A 16,746-nucleotide genomic window follows, 5' to 3' on the forward strand; every position below is an offset into this window, starting at 1 on the left:
ATCATATTTCAATACAATGTACGTTTGTGGTCCTATTATAAATTTTCTGAAACGAATATCAAAATCAAAGATGCAAAATCAAACTTATATCATCAGAAAATGATAAATGATAAGTTCATGTCGGTCATGTAGCTGGTTTTGTCGTTTAAGTGGGTATGCTATGCGTTTATGCCCCTTGCCTTACACGAGCTTGCTCATGTGCTAAAAGGAAGAACCACTCACTAGAGTCACTACAAATTAGGAGGTCTATTTTCGTAATTTCGCATTTTTATTGTTTTTCCACCTACTAAAAATGTGTTTTTATTGGAATTTATTGGAATTTGGATCTCACTATTTTTAGATATTTGGAAATTATTTTCTTCATTTTCAGACAACTTTCCATATTTATAGTAGCACACTGCTAGTGAGTGAGTCAAATCTTTTTAGTACAGCACCCAATTTCAACTAATTAAACCCAGATTTAACAAAAAAAAATCTTGATTAAACCCAGATTTAGGAAAACAATTCTGACTTTAGTTTTGGTTTAAACCCAGATTTTGAAAAATTCTTGATTTTTTTTTTAAAACTGTAGAATTTAAAAAAAAAATCCAGAAAAAATGCAGGGTGGTCAAATGATGCTTGAAGAGCCTGTTCGTCTCTCCTCTGTTCTTACTCCCACTAAATCGGTACTACTTTGAATTTCATCTTTTAATACTCTTGAATAAATATTGTATGTAAATGTATAATTAATTAATTATGTGGTTATTTTGCTGCACTTGAGTTGGGTATGTTTGTTGAGATGTGTAATATCTGCAATCTGTATTATTCCCTCTATTTTCTTGATCTACCCACTTATGGTAGATTCTTGTTTTTATTAAAGTTTGATAAAAGTAGATGAATATAATAAAAGATGATGAATTTATGAAAAAGTAAGGGAAAATGTGTAAATATTGTAGGATGAGAAAAGAGAAAAGTAGATGATAAGAGAAAAGTTGTAAGCTTTTAACAGTTTTAAGTGTTAGCTTCATTTCATTTGCACCTATAAAGAATAAAATAATTCTATTGTGAGCAAATAATCAGAGTAATAACAATGTTATTATTAAAAAAAATCATTGAAATATAAGTGTTAGAGGACCAACTCAACCAAAAGCTTAAGCTGATGGTTGAGGCCCAGAAATATGTTTTATACTCTATCAATAAGTAATAATTTTAATTTCTTTTGTCCCTTAGTTTGAGTGGAGTAATTTTGGCAATTGAATCATAATGTGTCAGTGAAAGTGACTGTTTTTACAATTTTAGAATATGTGATTATTTGGGTTAATGGCTGAGGCTGTAATCTCTTCAAATCATTTTTGGTGAATTGATGAACCAAACTTAGGGCCTGTTCTCTTACGTTGAAATTCAGTTCGGCTTAGCTCAGTTCAGTTCAGCTCCTAATTTTCTTCTCTTATAAAATATTCATCTCAGCTCAGTTCCAGTTCAGTCAATGAGAACAGGCCCTTAATATTGCTGAAGTTAATTTAGACCTGTAATTTGTTAGAAATCTTACACTGTAGTTGTTTTTGGTGTTAAGAAAATATTGATTTGCACTTCACTTTGACTTTAAGGTCCTTCTCCTGTCAATCTTGTATGATTGATGTATTTTGTATGGAAAGTGCTTAATTGGATTATTTATGATGTTGGAACAATTGTGCCTGCTCCATTGATAACTACTGCATTTTTTTTAAAAGAATAGAATTACGAATTTGTAGGAGAGTTCTTGGATGATAGTCTGGATTTACTTGTTTATCAAATTTTAATTCTGACATAAGTTAGGAATAGTGCCTGCTCTATTTTTAATACAATGTGCCAAAACATCATCAACTGGTGGTCTCCATGGAAAAGTTATTCAACTGATCGAAGTCAAAAGCTAACCTGTATAATTGTCCAGATGTCTGTTTCAACTTTTCCTGATCTCCATTCTCCAGACCCTATTCTCACAGCCTTACAGGGAACGAGGGGCGGGCCTGAGGGATTTGGGAGGCCTAAAAATGGTTAATGATGCCGATCAATGTATATGGTATACTTAAGTAAACCTAGGTGGATAAATGCAGTCATTATTACTTTTGTTTCTAATGTTTTTCTACTGTTAAGTTTCCATCATTCCGTGAGATTCTTGATCGCTTAACAGGAGGGTAAAACGTTGGTGAATATGCTTCTAACAAGATTTTATGCAGTAGTTTATGCTCCATCAATCTGTTATTTTTCTTAATTCTTGTATGCTTGATGCTCTCTTAATTATTCTCATCTCAAGCAATGAATAGAAATGTATTATCTAATGATCTCCAATAAATTTGTGTGCAGGATTTTTCTCCATCGTTGACAAAAGTTATGGTGACTTTAGGACCAAAGTCACGTTCTGTCGAGACTATTGAGGCTTGTCTAAACGCAGGAATGTCAGGTAAAGTTTGATGTGGTATATCTGTATGCTTCAAACATGTTAGCTGAGCATATTTGTAAAGGTAGTTCTGCTTACCATCTTCTTTTCTATACCTGCAGTTGCACGATTTGACTTCTCTTGCTTTGACTCTGATTACCACCAAGAGACTATTGACAATTTGAGGGCTGGTACTAGAAAAGCTAATAAGCTGTGTGCTGTAAGTTAATCTTCAATTGTAGTTCATGATACTGGATAGATATACTTGGCTAAGTGATTTTCGTACAGGAATGACACTCAAAAAAACGCCTTGTAGGTTATGCTAGATACCGTGGGTCCTGAAATCCTAGTTTCTAATAAAACTGGTAATCCTGTTGAGCTGAAAGCTGATAATTTTGTGACGATCACTCCGGATACCACTAAAGAGCCATCATCAGAAGTTTTGCCAATCAACTATGTGGGATTTGCAAAGGTATGGCATTTTTTATTTCCTCGGCTGTGCATAAGTTTCCATGAGGCAATTCCCTTTGCTGTAATTAACAATTTAAATAGCTACCAGATGCTCCTGTATCCTATGTAAGATTTGCACTCTTTCATAATTGCCTATGTTATCAATATAGCTGTTCTCATCTTCTGTTTCTTTTGGAATATCATTTCAAGAACAAATTTTCCCCTGAAAGGGTGCTTTTTTTTTTTTTTAATTTTATTTAATTTTAATTTTTAAAATTTCTTTATTATTATTATTATTATTATTATTATTATTATTTTTTTATTTTTTTATTTTTTTAGCATCAAAGATTAATTTAAGAAAATGATGAGGCTATTACAGTGCCTGTATGAATATTGCCGACCGGATGCCTTTTGTGTACTAAATGGATCTGAAGTTCTGAACGAATGTATTAAACCTATCAGGCTATCACAATAGCTGCTGCTTCTGTTTCTAAACGATCTCTGAACAGTTTTCTCTGATTGCAGGAAGTGAAGAAAGGTGATACTGTTTTTCTTGGGCAATATCTCTTCACGGGAAGTGAAACCTCATCCGTATGGCTAGAGGTGAACACTGCATCCAGGCATTCTTTTGATTCTTTCTCTAATGCATTCCTTATAATTTTCTTCGGTATCTTTATTATTTTATTAGGTATCAGAGACAAAGGGTGCAGACATCATCTGTCAAATCAAAAATAGTGCAACATTGACAGGATTAAACTTCAACTTGCACATTTCGGGTGTTCAGGCCGATTCATCTACTCTGACTGATATCGATAAACAGGTAATCATCTCTTTTCATGAATGCTTACATTGAGCTCACCTTTATCCCAGTTGCGGAGCTAGCAATATTAATGTGTAGGTTCGTATGTGGATTCATTTCCACCATTGTTGTCTTTGTTGAGGTACAGAAGTATGATTTTTATTGAAGAAGGGATTTACTCCTAGTAACATCGTTGTATTCTGCCCCTATCTCATCCTCAAACTTATTTACACGACATATCCTCAAGGATCAATATTTAATGTGCATTTTATGTTAAGTTGAGTCAATTTTGCATACACTTTCTGAAAAGTTGAAGGATCAAGCTTGTTGCCTGTTTTTATTTTCGTCAGAAACTAATTTGGCTGGAATGTCACTCTTTGTCACTCTGTGTGTTGCTTTCACTTCATGAGTTCTTGTGGACATTTTTTTTTTAAATATGCTATTTCTATTGCTTTAATTCATTGGGATATTGTTGTTATAACAGATTATTTCCACTTGGGGCTCTCACAATAAGGTTGATATTATTTCCTTGCACTATACCCGCCATGCGGATGATGTCCGAGAGGTCAGTTTCTTTTTCAGTTCTCTACTGCTGTGTTTTATTGATTACTCTCCCTGTGTCTCATATTGTCATCTTTCATAGTGATGGTGAATTTTGAGATGCTGACTTGAGCAAAAAACGTTTAATTCTTAGGGATCACTAATAAAAGGCGTGTCTTAAAAACTGAAAAATAGTGATATATAGGAGATGCAGTAAATATATAAGCCGAGATATGCTCATACACTTTTTATGTTTAAGATCCCATTTAGGAAGGATCTAAGTGTTTTCTTAGTATCCCCCCCCCCTCTTTTTTGCTGATGTAATCTAGAAGCACCTTGTTAACAATATAATGGGTCCTCGTCATCCTTATATTCTTCTGCCTGTCTCTCTGTTAGGTCAGAGCATTCCTTGCAGCTCATAATCTTCAAGAGACCCAAATATATGCTAAAGTTGAAACAGTAGAGGTGAGCTTCTATGAACTGTATGCAATGACCATTCAGAAGGATCGATAATGTTTTGATCTTGTCTGTGATTAAATATATAAATCTAATCCTTCAGTAGTTTAGCCCTATTTATTTTTCTTATGTGCAATTTTTTACAGGGATTGAAGCATTTTGATGAGATCCTGAAAGAATCAGATGGTGTGATCCTTGCTCGGGGAAATTTAGGAGTTGACCTTCCTCCAGAGAAGGTCAGCTTATTTTTCTCTGTGCTATTAAAAAAATAAATAAGTTCTGGTTTACTTGTGTACCTTTTCCCTGAAACTTGCTTATCTGAGCTAGTTAGAACTTATCAAAACTTATTATAACATGCTGTTGTGAATTGAACTTGAGTTAACCTTGTTTGGAACTTATCTGGACTTTTTATGTTAGGGTGAGCAGAACATGACCTAGTGGTCAAATCTTCCATGAGAACTTTAATTTGTTTGCTTAGCTGGGATAGAGAAAAGGGTAAAATGAATAAACGATCTAAGCTAGTATAGAGAACTTTCATTTTTACATGTGATTCAAAAGAATTGTAAGCTGCACAAATGAGTGCATAATTAGCTTGATCATGCGTATATATGTATCAGAATGGTAAGAATAAATTTGATTTTTAGCCTCACTCACTCTAACACAGAAGAATGTAAAATGATAAAGATAATATTAAAAGGAATTGCTAATTAATTTGGGGAGATCGGCAAGATATTGCAATAATCAGGGTGAGAATCACCAAAACACGTGCAATCCCATCTCCAACTTTTGAGAGGTTGGCACTGTCTCAAGCTCCGTCAATTACAACTTCTCTAAATAATCCTCTACTGATCAATTCTTCTCCTTTCATGAAAACCTTCTGCCTTGCACAATACTCAAGGGCCTAACGAGCTACAAAAATGCCACTACTTCCCCTATAATCTTTCCACCCCTCTGCTGGGTGATTACATTCTTCCCTTTATCCTTCATTCTTGAACATTTTAGCATTAAAGCAGGTCTATTCTGCTCAAAAATATCAAATCTCTTGTTTTTTCAATATACTCTCACCGTCCTTGTCTACTTGCCCAGTAGTGATTTGCACAAGATTTATGTAAGTGAAAAAGTAGAGAGAAAAATATGGGTGGATAAGTGTGGGACCCAACTCAAGAGATAAAGTAGAGAGAGAGTTTTCTAAAATGAAAATGGGGCAAATAAATTGGGAGACCCCATTAAAATAAATGAAACAAGCAAAAAGGGATGGAGGGAGCCTTGCGATTCTGTTGTATATAAATTGCCATTCTTTGTTTTTCTTTCTCCTTTGCTTGAAAATCAATCACCTCAGGCATTACTTTCTCCTTTGTTTCCCTCTCCTTTTCTTGGAAGCCAAATAAGTTGAATTTAAGTATATCCTGATGGTACATCTTAAGTTTCCTAGTTGTGTCTGTCACTTTTGTACAACTGCATATTTTATGGGGTGGATTTCATACGTTATAGAAAGGATTTGTTCCTCAGTTTACTTTGATAAATACTAATTAATGCTCGGGTTTTTTTCTCTAGGTTTTTTTGTTTCAAAAATCTGCTGCATATAGGTGTAACATGGCTGGGAAGCCTCTTATTATCACAAGAGTAGTGGATAGTATGTTCGGAAATCTGAGACCAACTCGAGCAGAAGCAACAGATGTTGCCAATGCTGTGTTAGATGGTTTGTAAACTCTTCTTGTTTAAAGCTATTTCCTGATCATAATTACTTCAGAAGATTCATTTTTTTGTTTTCTGGGTTTGATCTACAGGTGCTGATGGCATTTTGTTAGGAGGAGAGACTTTTGGTGGCTTGTATCCAATTGAAGCTATAAAAACTGTTAGGAAAATTTGTTCTGAAGTGAGTTTTCTATCAACTAAAACTGTTAGGTTTCATAGTTTCTTTTTCAAGGGTTCACGAAAAGCAGGAATTGAGCTACCCCTCTATGAAAAGCAAGCAAATAATGACTACTAAGTACAACATTTTTACTTAGGCCCTATACTCTTCACTTTATTTAAATAAAATTCAGTTCAGTAAAAAATAAGATTTAATCAGTAAAAATCAGTAACTTTAAAGAAGAAAAAATTAATAGAAAATCAGTATAATTAATTTTTAATCAGTAATAATTTAAGCTAAGCGATAAATAATTAGCAGAAATAAGGTGAAGAGAATAGGGCTTTACTATTATTTCAGTCCACTGTTATAAAAAGCTGAAAAATTACTGACTAATCCATGATGATGGCTATTGACTTGGGATGCTGCTTCGTGTAGGCTGAATATGTATACAACCAAGAATTAAATTTCAAGCGTATTGTCAACTACGCTGGAGAACCTCTGTCTCATGCTGAATCTGTTGCTTCTTCAGCGGTACTATCTCTGGCCACTCTATTTATTACAAGTCACTTGTGCTTTATATTAGATGCATATGCAATAACTATGGATATAATGTATTCACTAGTCAGTAATGAAGTTTCAACCTTCTCTCCTTGATCAGTAATCTATTGGTCACTTAAGTTTTCTGAATATCTAATGGTAAAAACAACATATTGAGGCTACCCATTATATAGGTACGGGTTGCTATCAAAGTCCATGCAGCTATGATTGCTGTGTTCACCTCATCTGGGGCAGCAGCAAGGTGTATTTTCATTTTATGATATTGAAAGTTTTGTAGTTGCCTGCTTTTTTCTATTACTATTATTATATTTTGTTATAAATTTCTGATGACGATACATTTTTAGCTCAATTTAATCTCTTTTTTTTTTTTTTTTCTTTGAATAGGTTGATTTCTAAATATAGACCATCTATTCCTATCTTTGCAATTGTCACTCCTCTTGTGAAGTCAAATACTATAAAATGGAGTGTCACTGGTTCAATGCAGGTAGCATTTCTTCTCATAGATCATATACACTAGACTCTACTCCTTATCTTTTTTGGCTGTTTTATCAGGGTAATTATTCATCATTTTGCTTCCTGTCTTCCTGATTCCTAAATGTTTATTTTCATTGTTCAGGCACGACAGTTGCTTGGTGTACGTGGAGTTTTTCCTCTCCTAGCAAGCGCTGAAGCTGTAAGAAATTTTCAACTTATCTTTTTTTTTTGATAAAGAATTTTCAACTTATCTCTTTCCAAGTAATTGTATAAAATCATTTCTCAAAAGTAAAAAATATACAGTAGTATATTTGTGAATGGATGTCATCAATACTCTATGTTGGACTCTGATAATATGTGGAAATAGAGTGGCAACTGAAGTTAGCTAGATAAGATCGAAGTTTGAAGTTTGATCTCATCACATTCTATAATCTTCTTCTAGTTTTTATGCATTAAACTCTGCGGCTTGCGGCTTATTGTGCAGAAGCATATAAAATAGTGAAAAAATAGGACTTGAATCCAAGGAATTTTTCTGAATATTCTGATAATTTTGGTCTTTAAATTGTTCAAAAACTTAAATAGTTGCTCATATGTTTCATATGTTGTTTCTCATAAGCTATTTGTTATGTTATCTCTAAAAATCTTGTCAGTATAACAATTTTGTTAGACCTCAGTTTTTTGGTTTTTTTTTCCTAGTATTTTGTCTGACCTAAGTTGATTTATAGACAGTTAGACATATTAACTAATTTTTTTTCCATTGGTATATGCTTTGTATGTTATTTTCTCCAGGCCAACATAGGGGTTGTCAATGCAGAGTCAGTGATGAAGCTCGTTTTTCATCACGGCAAAACCATGGGACTACTGAGACCCAAGGATAAAGTGGTTGTCTTTCAGAAGATTGGGGATTCGTCAGTTGTTGAGATTGTCGAGTTTGATGACTAATAGCTACAGCCTTATGCCGCGCTGTTCTTAGATTTCAGTTTTCATCTCGTGACTGCTTGGGTTGTTCATTAGACAAACTACAACCCAAGCATTTGAATTTAAATTTTAAGGTTGATAGCTTGTGCTTTGACATTCAAGTATAAGGATAATCAAGCTTAGATAGTTAGGAAAAGAACGTGTTTGTTTAAAATGTAAAGCTACCACATTGTTTAGCTTATATATATTTGTGTTCTTTTCACAATCAATAATAAGGAGTTGGTATCTTTTGCTGCTGTTTGCTGTTTGCTGTTTGCTGTGCTGTTTGTTCTAGTTGGTCTGTGTTGGTGTAATATTTTCGGAGCTTATTTATAATTTTATTGTAACGAAATAATTTTTGCTATTCTTAAATTATTTTTACGGATTAAAAACATATACCTACCTATTTCCTAGTATATTGATGGGATGAATTGTTTATTTTGTCATATTCTCGGCACTTCATGTAAAAATAATGGTGTTGACTAGGATGTGAATGAAACAATTTGTGGTGTAGATGCATAATGAGACTTTTGTTGGGATTTTCAAATGTGCTAATCATAGGAGTGAATGATTGCTTTTGTTAATTTTAGTGAAAGTTTGATCAGACCTCTAGATTGAGTTGTACTTTTTATGCATTGTTTTAGAGAAGCAAATTGATGCATGGTTGCCTCACAAAGTCCTTGAGAAAGCAATAAATCAAGATCACACTTGTTTTCGTTTTTAGATACTCGCAACTCTTGCGTTTGCAAGTGATTTTAGGGTATGTTCTCTTCAGCTTAATTTTAATTAAGCTCAGCTTTAATTAGTTTAGTTCAATTCAATCCAGTTCAAATTCTAATTTTATTTTCTCATAAACAATTCATTTTAGCTCTATTCAGTTCAACTCCTAATTTATTTCTCTCATAAATAATTCATTACATCTCTATTCAATTCAATTCAGCTACAATCAGTTCAATAAATCAGAACAAACCCTTTGTGGCCTTGTAGGTAGTACATAAAAATGAATGGACAAATAAGTAAGAGAATTAATGATGTACAAATACAAAGCACATTGTATTACGGAGTACTTTATTGTATAAACAACAAGGTACAATGATCTCATTTATAAAAAGTAAATGCCGTAAAATTGCAAATGCAAATAAAAGAAGTAAGAGTTTGTTCTCATACGTTGAAATTCAGTTCAGTTTAGTTTAGTTCAGTTCAGTTCAGTTCAGCTCAATTTAGTTCAATTCAGTTCAGTTCAGTTCAGCTCGTGTGTAATGATATTGCTAATGATATAAAGCCAAATTTCATTCTTTTGAGCTCTTATTACAACTATAATAATAATAATAATAATAATAATAATAATAATAATAATAATAATAATAATAATAATAGTAGTAGTAGTAGTATATTTTTCTTAAATATTTTAATATGTATATTTGTATATACACATATGTATAATAATAAATAATCAAAGATCACTAATCCGTAGTTAAAAATCACTAATTAATAAGTTCAGTTCAGTTCAGCTCATTTCAATCAATGAAAACAGGCCCAAAGTGTTGCAAATATTTAAAACGACTACTCCGTGTCATAAAATGTTAGTGGCTAAATGGCTAATTCAATCTACAAGTAAATTTTTTTAATGGTATATAAATTTTTAATTCTTTTATCTGATTAGATAATTTTGTATCTAAAAATGCACTCATAATCTCGAGTGTAAAAAAACTTTATATGCAGTAATATTGATGACTTGATGTTGATACCCACTTTCAGATTCTGTAATAGTAACCAGATATTATTAAATTATCAGCGTTGTTTTTGAATCCGACTGCATTTCTCGCTTACATTCTTTCTCTCTCCTCAAAAAATCTAGCAGTTCAACTTTAACTGTAATTTTCTTCAACATTTTTACTTAATTTAGCTCATTAACCCTCTTTTAAACCCTACAATTTTTTCCTCACCTTCAAAAATGGCGGCTTCTCTTTCTATCCCACCTTCATCTCCTTCAATTTCCTCTGATTTTGACTCTCATGTATGCTATTTTTCTTCCCCAATTTCCAATTTGTTTGCCCTAATTAGATTAATTCTTACTCTAATTGTATTGATTTCATTGGATTTTTTTTTTCAGAAATACGCATTTGGGGTTTATCCGGTGAGAATCGGATTCAATTCGCCGATTTTCGGCGCCAAAAATCGCACATTTGAGCTCAAGTGTATGAAAGATAAATCCATGGATGTTAAAACTGGAGCTTTGGTTGATGGTGTTGCAGAGTGTTTCAACGGTGAGCTACTTTTATACTTTATTCCCTACTTTTTTTTGAGCTAATTTCGTACTCCCTTTGTCTCTAAATGTTGTTCTGAGTTATACCGTTTCGTGAAATAAGTTGTATTTTTGTATCAATTGTTAGTATTTTAGCTGCAAAATAGAAACATTAAGCATTTTCCGAGTATTAATAACACTTATCGACGAGTGGTTTTTGGTATTGTTGATTCTTTGATTAATTAAGTAATCAATTTGATTTTATAATTGGGATTTGAATATAAACTGTAGAAATGGAGGTTAAGGAGCCAAGTGTTGCGACAATGTTGATGAATTTCGACAGCAGTTTTGATCCTTATGGTTCGATGAGCACACCATTGTATCAGACAGCCACTTTTAAGCAGGCAAGCTATGAATTACTCACATTAATCCATTCTTTTTGATGTTTTAGGATGATGTGGTCAATGCATAAGAAAGTAGGTAATGTTAATAATCTATGATTTTGATTAGATGACAATTATTTTGGATGAATGAGAGTATATTCTGCAAATGTAGATAAGCAATGTGATATTAGATCATCTTCAATGGCGTGACTCATTTCGGGTTTCATTACCTTCTGTAACTTGTAACTACTTGTACTTATTAATCTCCAATGTCAAGGTCTCTAATTTTATTTAATCTTTAAAGACTTGTATGTCTGTTGGTGAGACCCATCAATGAGTCTTGAATATACTACGTAATTACTTTCTATCCATCAGCGCAACGGAGATTTTTTATTTATTTATATTTTAAAACTGAAAGTTTTTAAAAAATGAGTTGTTGGAAAAGTTCTCAATTTTGCTAACCCATCCAATGGGATCCCTCTTTTAAATCTCTTATTTTAGCCCCCCATTGGCCATGGAGATGCTCTTGCTCCAATTACACTGATAATTGTGTACTTATCACAGAGTATGAATCTGAAAATGCATAGATTAGAATCTAAGCATTAATGGTTGGAGTATGTGATTTTGGGCATGTATATACATCTCTACTGTATTAAATGGGGTTTAAATGTATATGTAACTTTTATTTGTTTCAATATGCTGTGCCTTGCTACATGAAATTAACTACCTCAACTATCCTATAAGTTCTGACTTGGATGACTGAATTCTTTTTCCATTGTCATTATCCGTTTCTGCTACCTTAATCTGATATTATTGCATGCTTAATTTTCTCATATCTAGCCATCAGCAACAGAGAATGGTCCTTATGATTATACACGGAGTGGTAATCCTACACGTGATGTCCTAGAAAGGTAATATTTCACTAGTTCAACATTTCATTTAACATTGGCTCGTATCTTTTGTTTTCATGTACAAACCATAATCTTTGTGAAATTATACACTCATTTCCCCCACTTTTTACTATTTGTATGTTGCAGACTCCTGGCACAGCTGGATAAGGCTGATCGAGCGTTTTGCTTTACTAGTGGAATGGCTGCTCTTGCTGCTGTCACTCGTCTTATTGGAACTGGTATTGCTATCTTTTGCCTCTTCAGATTCATATTCTTCTTGTCAGCAATGAAATCCTGGTACAGTATGCACTGTTGCTTATTATTGTTATGAACAATTTGTGCTCAGGATTTACTAGCCAAACTGTATTGACCTCTAATTTTCTACATTTGTGCAATATATTAATGTTTGTTTGTGATTACATGTGCTGCTGGTAGCTTGTTCATTACTCTGCCCCTGGTGATTGGTTGATTCTACTTGTGTTAATGCATCCACACTCTTATTTTTTATTCTGATCTAGGCCAGGAAATTGTTGCCGGAGATGATATATATGGTGGATCTGATCGATTACTATCACAAGTTCTTCCAAAAACAGGAATTGTGGTGAAGTTAGTGATTCTTCCTGTTCTTATCATGTTTAGTGTATTAATGTTATGTGACATTCTGATGGTCTAAAGATTTGCAGACGAGTGAACACATCTGATTTAGAGGAAGTAGCATCAGCAATTGGACCTTGGACAAAGCTTGTCTGGCTTGAGAGTCCAACCAATCCTCGACAACAAATATGTGATATTCGTGTAAGTTACATGGCTTTAAAAGTGTCTCTTTCCTTTTGAAAGAAATCATGGAAATGTTTGGGGATGAGATATGCTTGTCTTAAAGATGGGTTTATATATTACTGTGATAATAGAATTGTGATGAACATATTTCAGATTTTGTTGAGAAACATTTGAACATTTTTTTTCTTTACTCCAATTTAGAAAATTTCAGAGTTAGCTCATGCACATGGTGCTCTTGTACTGGTTGATAACAGCATCATGTCTCCGGTTTTATCCCAGCCATTGGAACTTGGTGCAGGTACTCTCTAAGTGATGATAGATGACTTTTCCTATAATGTCTATAAGGTAGAGTTTTTAGAGCCTTTTCTTTTCTACCTTTTTTATATACTTTTGCTTGGTGATGGCAGATATTGTGATGCATTCAGCTACTAAATTTATAGCTGGGCACAGTGATATTATGGCTGGCGTTCTTGCTGTGAAAGGGGAAAGGTAATTTAACCTGTGAGCCTATACACCACCCCTTTTGTCGGAATCCAATGTTTAAGCCTTAAAGATGCTTCTCTTTCTGGTTTTGCAATTAATGTGCCCTGTGTCCCACTCAGTGTCACTATAAAAGTTCTGTAAGATTTTAGTTGGGAGATGATGAAAAATGATTTGAGCAATTTACATATTTGATCTTATTACTTCCTCCATTTTTTATTATTTGCATCACTTTGACTAGCACATTTGCTAAGACGTAATTTTGACCATTAATATCTTTTATTGTCTATTAGTAAATATTGTAAAAAAAATAATAAAAAATTATGAAAATAGACATTATTACTAATCTAATGATATACTTCCTCCGTTTCTTTTTAGTTGACATGTTTCTTTAGTCACGTTTGCCAATGCACAACTTCAACTATTATTATCTTTGATTACCAATAAACAAAAATTATAAAAATTTGATATTTTGAAAATATAAATTGTGACAAAGCTAACAAGATCCCACATGATTATAATTTTCATTATGTATATAGTACAAAACGCGGTCAAAGGGGAGTGAATGAATAGTGCTAAAGTCAAAACGTGTCAACTAAAAAAAAAACGGAGGTACTATTACATAATAGTAACATTTATTCATTTTAAAATAGTAAAAAAATTAAGTCAAAGTGAGTATGTGATTAGTGCTTAAGTCAAAATGATGCAAATAATAAAAAAACCGAGGGAGTATTATTGAAGATGCTTGGATGTAGTCATGTAGAAGCAAATTTGTCCTTAACATATTTTTGATGCATCTCTTATCAAGGGGCTACATTCTGGGTTATTAGTAAAAAATGAAGTTGAGTAATGGTGCCTTTTTACAGTTTGTAGCAGAACTTCTGCCTATGTATTTTATGTCTCAAATTCTTGGTTTCTGACACATACATTATGCTTATTTATTTATGGATAATTAGCTGTCTATAATAAGTTATTCAGTAATCAGTATTAAAATGCTTAAGCTAAATGTCATTTTTTTTCCTGGAGCAGTCTGGCAAAAGAAGTGTATTTCCTACAAAATTCTGAAGGCTCTGGATTGGCTCCATTTGACTGTTGGGTTTGTTTGCGAGGCATCAAGACCATGGCTCTCCGTGTTGAAAAGCAACAGGTGCTTCAATATATTTATATTATCGCCAGAAAAGTTACATGTGCAATTAAGCTATATCCTTTTTTAAAATGAATATGCAGTTGACAGCATTGTGTATTTGTGAGCATTGCTATTCTGTTATCATGGTAGATGCTCCTAGGTCGAAATTTGAGGTGGATGTGCACAAATGATGTGGACTTGATGGCTGAACCATTACATATCTAATTTCCTATTACCTGATTAATGGAGATATAGTATCCTGGTTTGTTTGCTGTGAAATTGGCTTGATATGAATTAGTATATGTTCTATTTCACTATCATCATGGATTTTGTTAAAGTAATTTTCATTAATTTTTAACTATGTTGGATATGGGCAATGTGTCACAGTTGAATTTTAACACAAAGTGATCTGTCCCAATCTTTGGCGAGTCTTGGTGAGTCTGCAGACTCTGCACAAATAGGTCACGTCAATGCTGTTTGATAGAAGAAAACATAAGAAAAACTTCCACACTTGATTTCAGTTTGATGGAATGAAAAATACTGCTAACTTGCTAAGCACACAAGATTGCTTTACCTTCTAATTGCTTGGTACTCAATAGAAATTATGTAGTTGGATAAGATCCATTTTCTTATTATGTTCTCCAATCATCTTTTATGTGGAACCACTGTTACCTAAATCTCCTATTTTTGTAGTTGGAGAAGATTTATGAACATGTTCTTCTCATGGTCATCTTTCATTGAGAATAGCATATATCTTTGCTTGCTTGTGGATCTCTTACAGCTTGTATGTGTGTATGGACTGAAAGATGGACAACCTACCTATGCAATTGTTTACTTGTGACACTCTTTTCTTGGATGAAAACTGTTTACTTTCAACTCACGCTCTTGTGGATCAGCATATTTGTTGAATTGTTGGTTTGAAGAAATTAATTTTCCTCGTGACACTCATATGCGCTACTTCATACTTGCGACAGGATAATGCACAGAGGATTGCTGAATTTCTCTCTTCTCATCCAAGAGTTAAGAAGGTCAACTATGCTGGACTTCCTGATCATCCCGGACGGTCTTTGCATTATTCTCAGGTAATTTATACTTATTACTCCTTAAACTATATTATGTGCATATCATTTAAATATTTCCTTCTGGCTACTCAATACTTGCCGGCAATTTATATTTCTGCCTCCAAATAAAAAGATTGCATTGTTGCAGGCCAAAGGTGCAGGATCTGTGCTTAGTTTCCTTACTGGTTCTGTTGCTCTCTCAAAATATATTGTGGAGACAACCAAGTATTTCAGCATTACTGTCAGTTTTGGTAAATACTCTCACTCTTACAATCACCAAGTATTCTAAAAGTGCTTTAACCTTCTTGAATCCCTCTGTGTATTTAAGCATCTTTGGGTTGAGATATTCGTAAATGAGGACTGTGTATATGCAATAGATTTCAGCTCATCTATCATTTGTTTGTTTGCCCACACTACACTAGCCTTTTTTTTTTCTTCCTTTCTATTTGTATTTTTTTAAAATCCAATTCCATGTGTAAAAAAAGATTTATGTTTTCTATCAATGAGAGTTATATGCCATGGTTTGTACCTAGTAGAGAATAAATAATGCTTGAGGAGATGGAAATGATTAAGCTAATTTATGTTGGTTCCTTAACTTTGAATGTTTTCTGGTTTTCAGGGAGTGTGAAATCACTTATAAGTTTGCCATGCTTCATGTCACATGCCTCCATACCAGCTGCAGTTCGTGAAGCCAGAGGTTTAACTGAAGATCTTGTCCGCATTTCAGTGGGCATCGAGGATGTGGATGATTTAATTGCTGATCTGGATCATGCCTTTAAAACAGGACCTGTTTAGCAAAACAAATTTTTTTGTTAAAAAAAAAAATCTTAATTGTGAATATTTAAATTTAATTATAAACTTCTCCATTGATTATGAAGTTCATACGAAGTAAGATTTTAATTTTTCAGTCCCAGTTTGTTGGAGTTTAAAATTGGCCTGGCAGTGAAATCCATTGGGCCATTTCTGCATCCCTAGATTATTGCTTATACTAGGAAAACAGTGACTTCCTCCTATTAGCTCAAGTGGACAGAGATGGGATGCAGGAGCCTGGAGCCGGCTGGGTGGTCTTTGAACATGGGAGCAAGGTCTTGCAGGAAGCAAGCCTCTATTTGCTGTATCTCCTCTTCAGGCAGAAGCAACAGCTGACTTCTGGCTCTGAAAAGCTAAAACCTCAAGCGGAAAAATGTTGCTATCTTCCCTGATTCAATTAATTTAATCCACATCTCCATAAGAGCGAGTGAACTAGAACGAGAGATTAAGAAGATTATTACAGACATCAAACTATTCTTTTTTTTTTTTTTTA

The 16,746-nt window shown here is 33.5% G+C and overlaps 2 protein-coding genes across 2 annotated transcripts; both read left to right on the forward strand.

Annotated features, from left to right (window-relative positions):
• The first annotated feature begins 301 nt into the window (after positions 1–301).
• Positions 302–8,738, forward strand: LOC110710510 (pyruvate kinase 1, cytosolic-like). The gene is made up of 16 exons (XM_021888830.1): positions 302–665; positions 2,323–2,419; positions 2,518–2,615; positions 2,712–2,867; positions 3,371–3,448; positions 3,534–3,665; positions 4,129–4,209; positions 4,581–4,649; positions 4,787–4,876; positions 6,195–6,339; positions 6,428–6,516; positions 6,928–7,023; positions 7,224–7,291; positions 7,435–7,534; positions 7,667–7,723; positions 8,314–8,738. The coding sequence occupies exons 1-16, from the start codon at positions 597–599 to the stop codon at positions 8,464–8,466; spliced, it is 1,578 nt and encodes a 525-aa protein (XP_021744522.1). The 5' UTR covers positions 302–596; the 3' UTR covers positions 8,467–8,738.
• A 1,546-nt stretch (positions 8,739–10,284) lies between these two features.
• On the forward strand, positions 10,285–16,350 carry LOC110710498 (cystathionine beta-lyase, chloroplastic-like). Its single transcript, XM_021888809.1, has 13 exons — positions 10,285–10,498; positions 10,595–10,748; positions 11,018–11,130; positions 11,950–12,020; positions 12,147–12,238; positions 12,518–12,605; positions 12,683–12,794; positions 12,978–13,074; positions 13,184–13,265; positions 14,286–14,403; positions 15,357–15,464; positions 15,592–15,694; positions 16,063–16,350. Exons 1-13 carry the CDS (start codon positions 10,436–10,438, stop codon positions 16,236–16,238), a joined length of 1,377 nt encoding a protein of 458 aa, XP_021744501.1. The 5' UTR covers positions 10,285–10,435; the 3' UTR covers positions 16,239–16,350.
• Positions 16,351–16,746: the final 396 nt, after the last annotated feature.

The sequence above is a fragment of the Chenopodium quinoa genome, unplaced genomic scaffold (assembly GCF_001683475.1).
Source record: "Chenopodium quinoa cultivar QQ74 unplaced genomic scaffold, ASM168347v1, whole genome shotgun sequence".
Taxonomy (NCBI): Eukaryota; Viridiplantae; Streptophyta; class Magnoliopsida; order Caryophyllales; family Amaranthaceae; genus Chenopodium; species Chenopodium quinoa.